The following is a 16,271-nucleotide window of genomic DNA, read 5'->3' on the forward strand; positions in this document are numbered from 1 at the left end:
TATCTCGGGCTAGAAGAGTCACACCATGATTTGGAATTCCTGTTGACTCCAATGGAGTACGATGGGCGGGGCAACGTTTGCTACTACAACATGGAGCAAGTGCACCCAGTGGAGGTTACAGAGGACTGAGGAGACCATTCAGACATGTCGTTCGAGGAGATCAAGGATTATTGGACACTTTTGCGATAATTGGAGCTTCAACATTATAAACATTCTTGCTTGTATTTCAGATTGGAAGAGCCACGCCATGATTTGTAATTCATGTTGACTCCAATGGAGTACGATGGGCAGGGCAACGTTCACTAATACAACATGGAGCAAGTGCACCTAGTGGAGGTTATAGAGGACTGAGGAGACCATTCAGACATGTTGCCTGAGGAGATTGAAGAGTATTGGACACTTCTGAGGCAATTGGAGCAAACACCTAAAGATGAGAGTAACAATTCTTCTGAGGACACATCTTAGTTAGTTCAGTACTTCTGGTGTGATAAGCAATATGCTCTAGTCCTAATTTTCTTTACTAATTTTGATGTATTTTGAGAGAGGTTTCTCCATGTATATGTATTTTGTTAAAGCAAGGATGCAAAAAATTATTTTGCTTACTTTCATACTATCATTGGTTGTATTTGTATCATTTCTTCTATGACACTATATTATTTATTTATGTATGAAGACTAAGTTATTCTATATTCACATTTATTTTAATTTAATTTAAAGGTTTATCGTTTTTCAATTGACGCGTTTGTTTTAAAGTAACAAAATAATACAGGAGCAGATTTTACTATTTGTAAGTAGTAGTTAAATAGTGTGACACACATTTCTAAAATAAATTAAATAAAAGTTTTTTCAAGAAATATTTTTAGTCTAAAATTTGAGGTGTTGTAGAAGCTAGTTGAAATATCTTGTCAAACATAGTCTTTATTGGTTATGTTCGATAAAATTAGTTGAAAAACTAGCTAAAAGTTGGAAAGTTAGCTTGTAGTTGAAAAATTAACTTATTAAATTATAAGTGTTTGGTAAAACTAGCGGTTAAAATAGTTGAAAAGTGTAAAATGACAGAAAATTAATAAAATCATGATTTATTTAAAAAGGATAATCAGAAAATTGAATAAATATATTTAAGATAAAAACATATGAAAATATAAAAATTTAGAAGTGAGAAGGTAGCATTTTAAAAAATACTACTTCAAGTAACGTTTCAAAAATGTTATAAGTTACTAAAGCTATATTTGAAAAGTCATTTAAGCTAGCTTCTAGTTATTTTTACTACCTGAAAAGTAGCTTGTATGACTGTTCGGTAAACAAACTTTTTCAATAGCTTCTAGTGTTTTTGGAAACACAATTTGAAGTAGCATTTTTTAAAACACTAGCTTCTACCTTTTAATATTTTGTTCCTTTTTTATCCTTGAAATATTTATTCAATATCTTTATTATTCTTTTTAAATATGTCATTTTATATTTTCCTGTTGCTTTAACAACTAATTTTATCAAACACTTATGATTTAAGAAATCAACTTAAAAGTTTCAGAAAGCTGGTAGCTAGAAGCTGAAAAATTAGTTTTAACTAATTATAAGTGTATGATAAACTAACTCTTGAAGTGGATAAAAAGTGTAAAATGAGACAAAAATAATAAATAAAATCATGATTTATTTAAAAAAAAAATTTTATAAATATATCAATGATAAAAAGTAAAGATATAAAAAGATAGAAGTTAGAATTTAGTGTTTTAAAAAATACTAGAAACTACTAAAAAAATTTATTTATCCAACAGTCAAACAAACTTTTTCACTAATAAAAAGAGTTAAAAACTAGTTAAAATGTTTGCCTAAGAAGCTACTAAAAGAACTCTTCCACTAAACAATCAAACAAACTAACTTTTTAATTAATAAAAAAAGATAGAAACTATCTCAAATATCTTATAAAACATTATCATCCTCATTAATTTATTTGAATTTCATTTTTACTCTTTTATTCAATTCAAAAACTCTTTTATTTATTTTAACATTCTTACAAACACTAGATGACATATTTATATATTTAATTATTTTTATCGCGACATATTTATTTTTTCAGTTATTATGAAACTTAGTATTCTATTTTTATTATTATTTTGTTCAATGTCATGTTATTTACTTTAATGAATTAATACATTCTTTATTTATTTATTTAATTTAAAATATTTGGTGAGTAAAAAAAGTTGATAAAAAAATCAGAATTATAAAGAAAAATATTTTTTACATAATATTGTTAATAAAAAATGATTTTAAACAATATAAATTTATTTAATTTAACTCTACTCTTTTTTTAAGAAACATTTGATTTAAAAAAATATTAGTTTATTTGAAATTTGATGTTAAAAAATATGAATAAAATATCAAGCTTTAGTATCCTTTTATGATAAAAATTATTATCGTGTTTTTTCAGATGATAAATTATTAAAAACAAAATCAAATATTAAAAATATTTAATATATTATTTTACGTTATTTAATATTATTAGTTAAATTTTCAGTTAATTTAATCAAATATTTGTAGTTTTTCAACTACTAACTTATAACTTGTAAAATTTTAGTTAATTTATTAGCTACTTTTATCTAACATATTAAAAAGAATAAAAAAGACAATTATCTGACAAAGAGAGTCAAATGTAACAGCAACTCCAACGGTGGCGGTGGGTTGCTCACTGACAGTACGAATCTATAAGTTAAGCATATGGGGCTTAAAAAAATACTCATTAAATTTTAAAAATACTTAAAACAAACTTAAACATCATTTTTTTTCGTAAATACATCTTCTATCCTATTTTTTTTCAATTTACATTACTTTGTAATTTAATTCTCAATATATATTACTTGGGACATTTTTTCTCTTTTTTGTTTTTTTAATTTAAAATATTATAAAATATAAATATTATATTATATAATTTTTTAATTGGTTTTAAAATTACTTATTTATTAAATTAAATTTTATAATTTTGTTTATTTTTTTTTAAAGAAAATGATATTATTAAATATAATTATTTTTGTTTTATCATTTAATTTACTTAACATATTTTTTAGGTGAATATTTTTATTTAAAATCTGAATTTTCTAATATAATTATTTTTAATATAGTTATATCACTAAATATAATTAGTTTGTTTATGTCATTAGATTTAATTAAAAATGAGATGACTTTTTGTTTAACAACTTATTTTATTTATACAAGAACATTATATTGCATTATCAATAAAATACTTAAAAAATTACACTTATCTAAGAAAAAATTTAAGATGAAAATATATTAGAACAATTGTTTCTGATATAAGTATGTTGCCGACAAATTTCACATTTTTTTTCTTTATATTTTCTCGTTCATTTTCTTCTTCATCTATCTCAGGGACGACCCTTTATCGTCCTCTTTCACCTTTGATCACGATCCCATTGATCTCGTTCGTATTGTTGTCACATTGATTGGGATGTCAGCAAAAAATAATTGCTAATTAAATATCTTTAAAGATATTTTTAATATATTTTTATTATTAAAAATAGCTCATATTTAACAGTTATAATTATCTTTTGAATATTTTAATCTTCATATCTGCACGCCATAAATAATAAAAATATTAATTCTTATCATTTAAGCAAAAAATTGCTGCTAAATAAATATTTTTAAAGATATTTTTAATATATTTTATTTAAAGATATTTTCAATAAATATTTGTAAAGATATTTTCAATATAATAGTTACTACTCTTTGAAATTTTATGTTTATTGTATAAGATAAATGTATCAATTATTTTTTTACTGTATTTTTTAGTTCATTTTAATACTACTAACTAATTTTCTTATTTTTTTAATTAACAAACATAACAAAAAAAATATCCAGAGCATATAAATTTAACTACAAAAGTACATACAAAGTAACTAAAAAATTGTACTATAATTTTATCCAATTTTTTTATTTTTATTTATCTGTATATTTTTCTTTAAAAAAATAAAAAACAAAATTATAAAATTTAATTTAATAAATAAGTAATTTTAAAACCAATTAAAAAATTATATAATATAATATTTATATTTTATAATATTTTAAATTAAAAAAACAAAAAGGAGAGAGAAAGTTCCAAATAAGATATATTGGAAATTAAATTACAAAATAGTGTAGATTAGAAAAAAGTAAAAAAAAAAAGGTATATTAAAAAAAAAAAACCTTAAACATAACAGATTTTTAGTTATTTAGACTGAGGTAGCACATTTAAACATTAAACAAATTCATAGTTATAATGTATTTTTTTACACTACAACTTATTTTTTATAAATAGAAATAAAGTAGTATCATCTTATAAGTGTAATGTGAAATCTACAAATGAGAAAGAAAGTCTCAAGCTTTGAAACATTAGTGGGAAAGAAAGTCTCAAGCTTTGAAACATTATGGTGAAAGAACAACACTAGCTAGATCAAGGAGGACTAAACCAAAAAGAGCGTCTTATCTGTTACTCTCTCTTGCGTTAGTACAATGTTTTATTTATTTATTTTTTAACAAATTATACAATATTTTAATAAATAAAAATATATATTATAGTTTGAGAAAGAGGAACAACACATACAAGGATCTTTTTTAACATCTAACACATAAATATAATATTTAATAAATAATATTTTTTTATAAAAATATTTATTAATTTTACATGTAAAATTAAAATTGATTTTTATTTCAAATGATATAAGAAGGAAATATATGTATTTATAGTTTTTCCTAAAAAAAAATTCAAATTCTGAAACAAATCTCACAATCAAAAACAAAAACAAACTCATTAGATATAATAATAACTAAAGGCATACGAATTTATAACATTACATGTCATTCTTATCATATTTATTAATTAGTATAGCTAAGGCTGGATGTTAGATTATAATTAGTAGTAACAAATATTATTAGATTTATTAAATTAACATATATGATTTTTGACTAGAAATAGTATATATATATATATATATATATATATATATATATATATATATATATATATATATATATATATATATATATATATATATAAATAAAGAAGTTGGAAGGAGAGAGTGACAGATCCAGCAAATTTTTCAGTAGAAGCGATAAATAATATAACATTTTCTCAAACACAAAATTGTATAAGTTTTATTAAAAATGCTAATAAAAATAAAAAAAAATTAAAAGGATAAACTAGATAAGATTAATATTAATTTATTCTCTCTTTTATCTTTTACAACTATTTACAGTTATCTTATTAAAAAATATCTTATGAAAACAAGATCTATTTTTTTATAAGAAAAAAATATTTATTCAATATAATACATATTATATTATAAATATTAATATAATTATATAATATTTTTTATTCATAAAAATTAAACAGAGTATCAAAAAAAGTTATATAATATTCATATATCCTATTCAACTAATTATGATACATCCATCCGCTTGTTTCCCTACGTTTACTCGTTGAAATGTTTAAAGTAATATCCTAAATTTCACTTTTGAAAGTACTTATCAATCGAGAATCATATCAAAAGATTCCTAGCTCGGCTTTTACCAAACCAAAAACATGATTAGATCCCCTTATACTAGACAGAATCCTATTAAATTAATAATATTTTTTCATGACATTATCATAAGAGAAAATTACAATCACCACACATGTGGTTTACTTTTATTATATTAGATATCTTTATTTTTTTAATCCAACAAGAAATATTCTAATTATTGATTTTCTGTTTTATCGGTCATCTTTCGATGTTTTAGAAGTGAAAACGTTAATTTGAAACTGTCACACAAGGATCACATAATTTTTAATGATATTTTTGCCTAAAATATCTTTATTTATTTATTTTAACTTTACATTCCTTCATGTTAAAATGATTCTCGAAAAAGTATATGTGTAACATAATTCACATTAAATTTTAATAAATTGAATAAAGATTTAAAGTTTAATGTAAACCCAAAAAATTACATGTAATTAAGTATTAAAATGATTATCAACAAAAATTTTCGTATCACTATTTAAATATCTTTTTCTTTTCTCTTTGTTTTTTCTTCTTCATAAAAGAATGTCTTTTTTATTCTCTAAATAAAGTTTTCTATTTTTATTCTGAAATGTTTACTCATAATGCAATAAAAACTTTAACAAGTAATTGATTTATTCTCTAAATAAAGTTTTCTAGATTTCTAAATGAATGCTTTATAAAAACAAAAGATTAAAGAAATGACATGCTCTATCAAAAAGGTCTGTAATATTTACTGCTCTACATAAATATACCAGAACCAAATTATAGACAAATAAATCATACTATAATTAACTGCAAGTAATTGTCTTTACATATACCATAATCAGAAGCATGTAATTGTCTTTACATAAATCCAAAAAAGTAACTTCACCAAGCCTTAGCCCCTGCACAAGTATTCTTATACCATGTGATAACTGTAAGAGCCACGATCAAACTGTTCTATAGTTTCCAAAAAAATAGACCCTGCACTATTTAACCCTATACCAAGAGAGGTCTATCCATAAAATAACTGGCTCCATGCTTAATGTCTATGAATCAAGAAAAGAAACATCCAACACCATAAGCAACTAATTTGGGTCCCTAATCTTGTTTTTCCTTTAGGCTTCTTCCTTTTTTGGCTTAGATTCACTAGCTGTAATGTTCCCTGGTTGAAGCTCCAACTTGAATCAGTGGTAGAGTTTCCTATAATTTTGAAAAATAGAGTTAGTATAATACATAACAACAAAATCTAATTTTTAAACTTGACTAGTAGAAAGTGCATTGCTTGCACCTTTAGCACCTTCAGCAGGTGATGTCTACAACAAATCATTAATAGTTAGAAACACATTTAATACATTACTAGCAAAGCCAAACACTGCTGACCTGAGTAAGTGAAAGGATTAATTTCTGATTTGTAACTTATTGTAATTTTTTTTTCTTTTATTAAATTTACTAACTGAAGTTTCAAAGAATTAACCGGAGAAGTTAAAAGTGTTGGAACAATAGTTTATGGCAAACCAAAAAAATTACTGGCTGAGTCACGGACAATGTCGTTTTCTTTAAGACGTTTCGTGACACTGCCAAAAATTGTGCAAACAGACTATCAACCACGACGTCCCCAAGATAAAACAGTGCAGATCACTGTATAAGATTCCCACTGCACTGAGGGAACCTTTTCTAGAATTACACCCTCTTGTATGACTTGAAAAGTCACTCTAACAGCCAACCGAAAATATGACTTGAAAAGTCACTCTAATAGCCAACCGAAAAATATGACTTGAAAAGTCACTATTATAGCCAACCGAAAATATGACTAGAAAAGTCACTCTAATAGCCAATCAAAAAATATGACTTGAAAAGTCACTCTTATAGCCAACCGAAAATATGACTTAAAAAGTCACTATTATAGCCAACCGTAATTTTAGAGCGATAGAAAGAAAGAGACAGAAGTTTGCCGAAAATGCATCGGCTAAAATATGGGAGGGAGAAAGAAAAGTTGAGGAAATACTTCTCAACTTGGGCAAGGAAAAATGAAGAAATGAGCTCTCTATATATAGGGAGTGAAACATTATTCAAGTGTTTATCCTGAGCGATGTGGGACTTGAAGCCTTTTTTTCTTCTTTTTTTTTTCCTTTCTTTTTTTCAAACTTTCATCCACATTCTCCTTTGTTCTAACAATCCCCCACTTGAAATTTGAAAAGAAGATTTTCGAGGATTTCATAAAATTGTGCATAAACAAAGGTGTCATACAACTTGAACCTTTGCATAGTGAGTAAGATTCAGATTTTGCTAGAGTGACTCAAAGTCTTGAACTCTATCTCCGACATCAAACCACACACAACCTTTTCATAGGTGTATTCTATAAAGCTCGTTTGTTAAAGGCCATGCACGCCTATCCCGGTATGGTGAATGCTCTAGAAATTTTTGCCCAAAATTTCATATGAAGCGGCCCCCACTTCAACATTCACATAGGTGAGTCTATCAAGAGTACTCCTGTAGCCTAGGTACTCCACTCAACATAGAGTATAGATCTCATTAAGAATTACGAATTTTTTTTTCATAACTCATGCTCTTGTTACTTCAGGAATCATGCTACTTTCACTTATAACAGCATGTTCATCTCATATCACTTCATAACTTGTTATTACCCATTGAACCTAGTTCTTGGGATCTCCAGTCATTTAGGTCGGGTTACCATCATGAATAATCATTGCAGTAAGAGCAATAGTCCCATTCTTTTAGAAGTGTTATGGACTTTCTCTCTAGCTAATCCTTTCGTCAAAGGATCTGCTAAATTATCATCAATGCGTACGTGATCCACTCTAACAGCTCCCGTTGAGAGTAATTCTCTAACAGTGTTGTGCTTACGACGTATCTGTCGTTTCTTACCATTGTAATAACGGTTCTCAATTTTTTTTCAATAGCCGCGGTACTATCACAATGGATCAACACAGCTGATATCGGTCTTTCCCATAACGGAATCTCTGCAAGTAAGCTTCTCAGCCAACTTGTTTCCTCACTAGCAGTTGCTAGTGCTATCATCTCAAATTTCATAGTGGACTGAGCTAAGATAGTCTGTTTCTTTGACTTCCAAGAAACAGCCCCACCAGGTATGCTAAATATATAGCTGCTGGTTGCTTTGGAATCATCTGAAAGAGTGTTCCAATCTGCATCGCTGTATCCTTCAAGTACAGCGGGAAACCTTTTATAATGTAATCCAAGGTTTATGGTTCTTATAAGGTACCTCATTACCCTTTCAATAGCGTGTCAGTGCTCCATACTAGGTCTACTGGTAAACCTGCATAATAATCCCACAACATAAGCTATGTCGGGTCTAGTACAATCAGTGGCATACCTAAGGCTGCCAATGATACTTGCGTACTCAGTTTGTTGTATACCTTCACCAGTGTTCTTAAACAGTTTTACACTTGGATCATATGGTGTACTAGCAGGTTTACAGTCAAAGCAGTCATATTTCTTTAAGATCTTCTCAATGTAGTGAGATTGATCCAGAGAAATTCCCTCTTTTGACTAGTAATCTTAATACTAAGGATTACACTTGCTTCTCCGAGGTCTTTCATATTAAAGTTGTTACACAACAATGATTTCACATCTAATTGGTTTGCAGCCAGGAGGCAAGTCTACTAAATGTCATGTCTTGTTAGTTTCTACAGAATCCATCTCATTATTAATGGCTTCTTGCCACAAGTCAGCATCCAAAGAAGACAAAGCTTCTTGGAGGTTTGATGGATCCTCCTCTAATGTATAAGCCATATAATCGGGCCCATAATCTTTAGCAATTCTTGCTCTCTTACCTCTTTGAGGCTCTATATCTGATTCTGGTTGTGCAAGATTTTCACTACTAATAGCAGGAAGATGACTAGATGAAGTACCCTCACTATTCCTTAATTGAAAAGAAAATCAGAAACCAGATTCTTTCTCATCTCTGGAGTATGCATCACATCTTTGAGAATCAAAGTCTTTCCAGAGGTAAACTTCAGTTCAGCATCTCCAGTTCCAGCAACAGTAGTGGTGTGGGAATCTCCCAGAAACACTTTCTTATTTTCAACATTCATGTATGTTTTAATCATAGCACGATCATAATAGACATGGCGAGAGGCGCCAGTGTCTACCCACCATCCATCTGATCCTCCAATCATATTAATCTTAGTTATCACAGCTATGTATGACTCTTGAGCAATTTTCTGTATCTCATGGGATTGAGACTCTACTGATTTATCATTAGTCATTTGATACTTGAGGTAGCGGCTAACAACATACTTTTTAGTCCTAGCTTCCTCAGTATCATACTTCTCTTCCAAAGCCAGCCAAACTAATTTGGCAGACTTATATTGGCTATAATAATCATAGAGATCATCAGCTAACCCATTCAGAATGAAATTATTGCATAGGTAATCATTTTCATTCCAAAGAGCTAATTCCATAGTCATTTTATCCTTCATTTCCTTCTTAGCATCTTTAGACATCACTGGAATATCAGTGTTGAAAACATAGGCAATTTTTTTCATAGAAAACATCATCTTTTGTTTCCAACGTTTGAAATGATACCCTTCAAACCTAAAAAGTTTGTTGAGGTCATTGTTGTTCGAGCCAGTAATATCTACGGTAGCCATAGCAAAATCGAAACGTCTTAAAATTGTTGGAAAAATAGTTTATGGCAAACCGAAAAAATTACTGGCTGAGTCACGGACAATGTCGCTTTCTTTAAGACATTTCGTGGCATTGCCAAAAATTATGCAAGCAGACTATCAACCACGACGTCCCTAGGATAAAACAGCCCAGATCTCTGTATAAGATTCTCACTGCACTGAGGGAACATTTTCTAGAATTACACCCTCTTGTATGACTTGAAAAGTCACTCTAACAGCCACCCGAAAATATGACTTGAAAAGTCACTCTAATAGCCAACCGAAAAATATGACTTGAAAAGTCACTATTATAACCAATCGAAAATATGACTAGAAAAGTCACTCTAATAGCCAACCAAAAAATATGACTTGAAAAGTCACTCTTATAGCCAACCGAAAATATGACTTAAAAAGTCACTATTATAGCCAACCATAATTTTAGAGTGACAGAAAGAAAAAGGGAGAAGTTTGCCGAAAATGCATCGGCTGAAATATGGGAGGGAGAAAGAAAAGTTGAGGAAATGTTTCTCGACTGGGACAAGGAAAAATGAAGAAATGAGCTCTCTATATATAGGGAGTGAAACACTATTCAAGTGTTTATCCTGAGCGATGTGGGATTTGAAGCCTTTTTTTCTTCTTTTTTTTTCCTTTCTTTTTTTCAAACTTTCATCCACATTCTCCTTTGTTCTAACAAAAAGTAATGTCGACAAAGAAGAACAAAAAGTAATGTCAACAAAGAAAAGAGTAACTAGTATAATAAAAGCAAACATCGGGTAAACATTGTAATTAACTCTTATCATAAACTCCTTCATTTTAATGATTATGATTTGGTTATGTTTTGGCAATATCCAAGAAAATTATTAGTGTATTTTGAGCATCGCATTCATGTGTGTTTTATGCATACTTTTCTACAGCATTTTACTTCTTTCCCACTCGGGCCTTCCATTAACTGCAAAGCTAAAATATCAGAATTCTAAAAGCAACACATAATGTTTAAAATTCACTGAAACGAAATATTAAAATTACAATGGTGCTTGCAATTACTTTTCGACTGCCATGTGAATGCCTTTGTTCCTAGCTAGTTCCGAAAAGAAAAGAAAAACCTGATATACTATTATTTACAATTTCTAATAACTTTACCCTACTGACACATCGTAATAACAATTTATATATTTTTCCTTCTTTGATCAAGTAGAGCATGGAGGAAAAACCTTTCCCTGATTGACATATCTAACATTTTCACATGTAGCAATGGTGCTGCTGCAACCACCATGGCCTTCTGGTGTTAAAATCACATCTTGCAAGTATATTCCTTTGCATGGAACGGTTTTGCTGCAGTTAAATTTGATTGCCACTTCTGAAGCACTTGTTCCTCTGATGTTTTGGTACATAATATTGCTCAATTTCACTGCTGAGTCCTGACATTTGACCAAAATGGTTGTCATTATGACAATTTTATTCAATACTATAAATCATAATAAGATTTAAATACTTTTTAATTCTTCTAATTTAACATTTTTTTGGTATCGTCCTTGTTTTTTTTTAACAATTTAGATATAGTATTTTTTTTTTCATTTTTCAATCTGCTATTTAAAATACTTTAAGAATAAAAAATAAAAAATCTAATTTATAAGGACTAATTTTTTTTCTGCAAGGACAAAAATTAATTTAAAATCTTTAAATTGTAAGGATAAAAAAAATATTTAAGCATTATAATAATAGAAACAATTTTCTATCCCTGTCAATTGAGAGCTTTGGAAATCACCTTCTCATGGCATGGCTTCTCCTGGTCACAGTAGTTTTGATCTACAATTATGGGATTCGTCACATTTCGCATTGCTATATTCACAAATATTATGTTTTCCGCATAGCCAGAACCTCCCTGTGTTGTGATAGAAAGAAAAATACGTAAGACATTAAGACACCAAAATTAAAGTAAAAGAAAAACATTTTCCATTGTAACTATAATTATTGTTTTGTTGTATATTATGAAGAATCTCTCAATTTTTTTGTTATATTACTTTGAAAGTCCATTTAATTTTTTTTATAAGTCAATATAATTTGATATTTTAATTACTAATTTTTTTTAATTAGTCCTGCCTCATTAGCCAGTGATCATAAAAATTCTGTTAAACTAGATGGAGCTATTTGAAATTTTAGATAAACTAATGATCTATATGACAAATCACAATTGATCAATAAATCCTTATACCATCACAAGTTTTCAAGTAAGTCCTTATTGTATAAAGTTAAACGCCCGTTAAGAAAGTAAGGATTGATTTATTTGGATGTAGAGTGCAATTGATATATATATATATATATATATGCAGCTCGTCATATTCCTTTGAAGGAAGCTGTAATATTTAATTATCCAGATATTTTCACGAAATTGATCAGCAAAAGGCTCATTAATTGGTTCAGAGAATGGTGTTATATGCTCTGGTCAAATTGTTTACCAAAACTGAGTTTTTGATGTATTAGCTATAAAATTGTTTGCTTGGTGGGCCACTTCTTGTGGTCTCGATCACTCAAGTTATAGATTGTTAGTAAAAATTTATACTTTAACATTTCAAACAAACAAAAAAAAGGTAAGGAATGATATATAAATTAAAAAAAAAACTTTTAAACCATATAAGGATGAAGAATTCAATGAAGTTATATAAAACCATAATGCAAAATAACGTTACGCACCACCAATGTAAGAAAGAATCGTTTATATGAAGCATAAAATCATAAATTATGTGAAATGCTTTAAGTATTACAACATATAAAATGTTTCTTTTCTGACATTATTATTGACCATAAAGAATGTTCCCACGGTAATTGTCATGCCATTCCACAAAACACAAATGAAAGAAAAAATGGTTGGTTGGAATTAGTTAAGAGGAAGGATACAAGAAAGTTGAACTAGACAATTTTTCAAATAAAATGTTGTTGACTCTTGGGAAGAAGGTTAGGAATTGGTGGACTGTGTAAAGTTGCCGTACCCAGTTAGTTGAAAATATTGCAGGTCAACTTTGGGTCAATTAGAACTTAGAAGTGATAACCAACCATAAAAAAATAAAAATAAAAATGAAACAACACCAGGTAGCACAAAAGTAAGCTAGCTAAGTGGTGGAATTTATCTAATGTCTTTTGGCAAAATATAGAAGATTTATGGGAGAGAATTTGAGTTCGATTTTTGTATAATATATTATTAAAGAGATAAGAAAAGTTTTAAGTAGTATGACTTAGTTTGGGATTATAGATTAATCTTATAGTTGATCTAAAGACAGAAATAGTGTAAAAATACCTCAAATTTTATCACCAAGACAAAAACCTTAATTAGAATGATTAGAAAAAAAATAGTAATGGAATTTGCCAACCTTTGGGTGCACTATTGCTGCATGTACCCAATCACCAATAACAATTAATATAGGTCAATTTTCTAATGCAATAGTACTCTTACTCCGCCTAAAATTTGGCAATCTGTGATCATTAGCTCTCAATTGACGTCAAGATTTATCAATTTTTTTCATGAAGGTGTTGTTTGAACTTTGTAAATCCAAAGCCAATTTTTTAGAAGCAAAGTGAAACAAACTTACTTACCTGCCAAGTCTTTATTCTAACTCCATTGGTCGTTCTTGTTAAGGTGGCTCTGTTCACTAACACGTTGGACACTTGAGCTTTTGAGTCACCAGCTCCTAAACTTCCAATGCTGCAACATAATAAAACATCAAGAATCAATGTAAAATTGACTAAATTTAATTTCTATATAAGGTTAATATAAAATGTTGTCAACCCGATGAGAAATAATTAATATAATTTTCATGTAATCATTATAAAAAACTCATCAAACTTAGCATAAATAAAAATTTATAATTATATGACATTTTCGTTGCATAATTTATTTTAACATGTGCTTATAAAAAAAAGTTATTTTAACATGTTTGCGGTATAATTACAAACCTGATTCCATGCCCTGGTCCACACTTGATATCTATGGCTCGTACATTTTGGGACCCACTTACTATGGAAATACAGTCATCACCTTGATCGACAAAACAGTAAGAAAAGCAAATTAGAAATTTTAACACTCAAGTGAATTTTTCTAATTTTGTGTTGATTTTGGTTTTCACCTGTACCAATGATACTGTTGCTTATCAGAATATTTTTTGTCTCCGTGACGTGAATTCCATCAGTGTTGGGGCTGTTCCCTGGTGCTCTCACGACCAAATTAGAAGCTGCAACATTGTTGCATTTTTGAAACCTTATATGCATTTGCTGTGCATTTTTGAACCTCAGATTTGTCACTTTCAAGTTGTTGCATTGGTAGAAAGTCACAGCCTATGCAACAATTTTTTTCAGAAATTAAAGATAAAAAAATAGTTAGTATAGAAACAGAGCACTGTGCATCAACGTGTAAGATTATTGTACTAAAATAAAACATCATGTTACGAAGAAGAAAATTAACTTACAGTTGGTGCCGGTTTGCATGGCTGTAAAACAAAAGGAGAGTAAAGAAATTATGGTCAGTATCGAAAATCAAAAGTTGGAATAAATTAAAATGAGAACAAAAATGTAGATATAGAATAATTAAATATTGATTTAGTAAAATTCAAACCACTAAATTGAATAGTAATAATAATAATCAATGGTTATTCAAATATATATTTATTCGGTTCTAATTTATAAGACATTATCAATCAATCTTTTTGTCTTTTGTATATTAATTATTTTTTTACTAAAATATTCTTTAGTTGTATTTTTCTCTCTTCAATGGAGACCGAAGGAGATGACTATGTTCCCATAAATTTAAGGATAAATTTTAAAAAAATATATTATAATTAATGCTAATAACTAAACTAATTAACTTTCATAATAAACATAAATTAATCAATTGTCTTATACTTAAGGATGGAGAGAGAAGTATTATTCATCGATTTATGTTTAGATGAGAATATAAATGTAATGGATGTGACTCAAATTATAACACATTATGAATTATTAAGAAAAATCTAGGCTCAATTGACGAAAGCTTATAGCACATGGAAAGCCAAAGACTACAATTGCGTGGTTATCAGAAATAATGTAAACACCAATGTGATTGGAACAGGAATTTGAGTCAATTATAGTCAAATTGAATAACTTACAAGGTTTTTATTCCTTTTGCAAGAGTTCTCCCACCATTTTCTCCCATTGCCATTGATAGTGCCACCACCATCAACTCTGAGATTTGTGACATTCTCAAACTTAATCCAGTGTAGTCTATCATTTTGGTATGCTGACATTTTAGGCCATGCTTTGATTGTTCCGTAGACCTAATTAACATGATGAAAGCAAATTGTGGGTAAAATAAAATCAGCTAATTTCTAACTAGTCATAATTGGTTGAAAATGTTAATCTCACCCGGAAGGCAATATTGGGTTGGCATGGTCCTGAAAAAGTTATTGGCTTTAAGTGAAAGATCTTTTCTTCAGGGACTACAACAATCCCCCCTGTAGAACATACCTCATCCCATGCCTTCTCAAATGCCTAACAAAAAAGAAAAGGTAAAGTGAGAGAATGATAACTGAAGAGAATTGAATATCATTTAATTCTCATGTTAAATTGTAACGTTAATAATTACCTCAGTGTCATCTCTTCCATCAATTGTTTTGGCTCCATAGTCATCAACATTAATCCTTCTTTGAGACCTTGTAGATGGGGTAGATCCATAAGCCCTTGTCATGATACCAAAATGTTCATTGTTTGGCTTCATAGAGTAACGTTGATAATTAGTTAGATGATATGTGTCCTCTAGGAAAGAGCCAAAACAAACCCCAAATGAGACAAACATGGTGATGAAAAGTGAAAGAGCTACACTTTGTGGAGACATTCTCATATGCTTTCACTTTACGGCAAAAGAACAAACTGAATGAAAGGGAGAAAAAGTTGTAAGGATAGTAGAAAGATTTTTTGTAAATGCCAAAGGAAGAGTTAAATATGTATTTATAGGGAAGTTAGAGCTGATATTCTAGAGAGAGAAAAAATTTATTGTAAGATAGAAGCAATGTGTCCTTAGAGGATGCTAGAGACCGAGACGAAACCAATACCGGGGTGTTACCAAAATTTGGATTGAATACATTTTTTTTCCTAA

General features: G+C 28.7%; 1 protein-coding gene across 1 annotated transcript; it reads right to left on the reverse strand.

Annotated features, from left to right (window-relative positions):
• Positions 1-11,340: 11,340 nt before the first annotated feature.
• Positions 11,341-16,010, reverse strand: LOC100782758 (polygalacturonase). Its single transcript, XM_003537111.5, has 9 exons — positions 15,762-16,010; positions 15,542-15,667; positions 15,286-15,453; positions 14,611-14,631; positions 14,272-14,479; positions 14,102-14,183; positions 13,742-13,850; positions 11,919-12,035; positions 11,341-11,571 (listed from the first exon to the last, which is right to left on the reverse strand). The coding sequence occupies exons 1-9, from the start codon at positions 16,008-16,010 to the stop codon at positions 11,341-11,343; spliced, it is 1,311 nt and encodes a 436-aa protein (XP_003537159.3).
• Positions 16,011-16,271: the final 261 nt, after the last annotated feature.

The sequence above is a fragment of the Glycine max genome, chromosome 10 (genome assembly GCF_000004515.6).
Source record: "Glycine max cultivar Williams 82 chromosome 10, Glycine_max_v4.0, whole genome shotgun sequence".
NCBI lineage: Eukaryota > Viridiplantae > Streptophyta > Magnoliopsida > Fabales > Fabaceae > Glycine > Glycine max.

Excerpts from the sequence above, each read along its gene's own strand:
- LOC100782758 (XM_003537111.5), bottom strand. The coding sequence starts at position 16,010 with ATGTCTCCACAAAGTGTAGCTCTTTCACTTTTCATCACCATGTTTGTC. Across the intron at positions 15,668-15,761 it reads ATGGAAGAGATGACACTGAG|GCATTTGAGAAGGCATGGGA; the intron begins GTAATTATTAAC and ends CTTTTTTGTTAG. Across the intron at positions 14,184-14,271 it reads CAACAGTATCATTGGTACAG|GTGATGACTGTATTTCCATA; the intron begins GTGAAAACCAAA and ends TTGTCGATCAAG.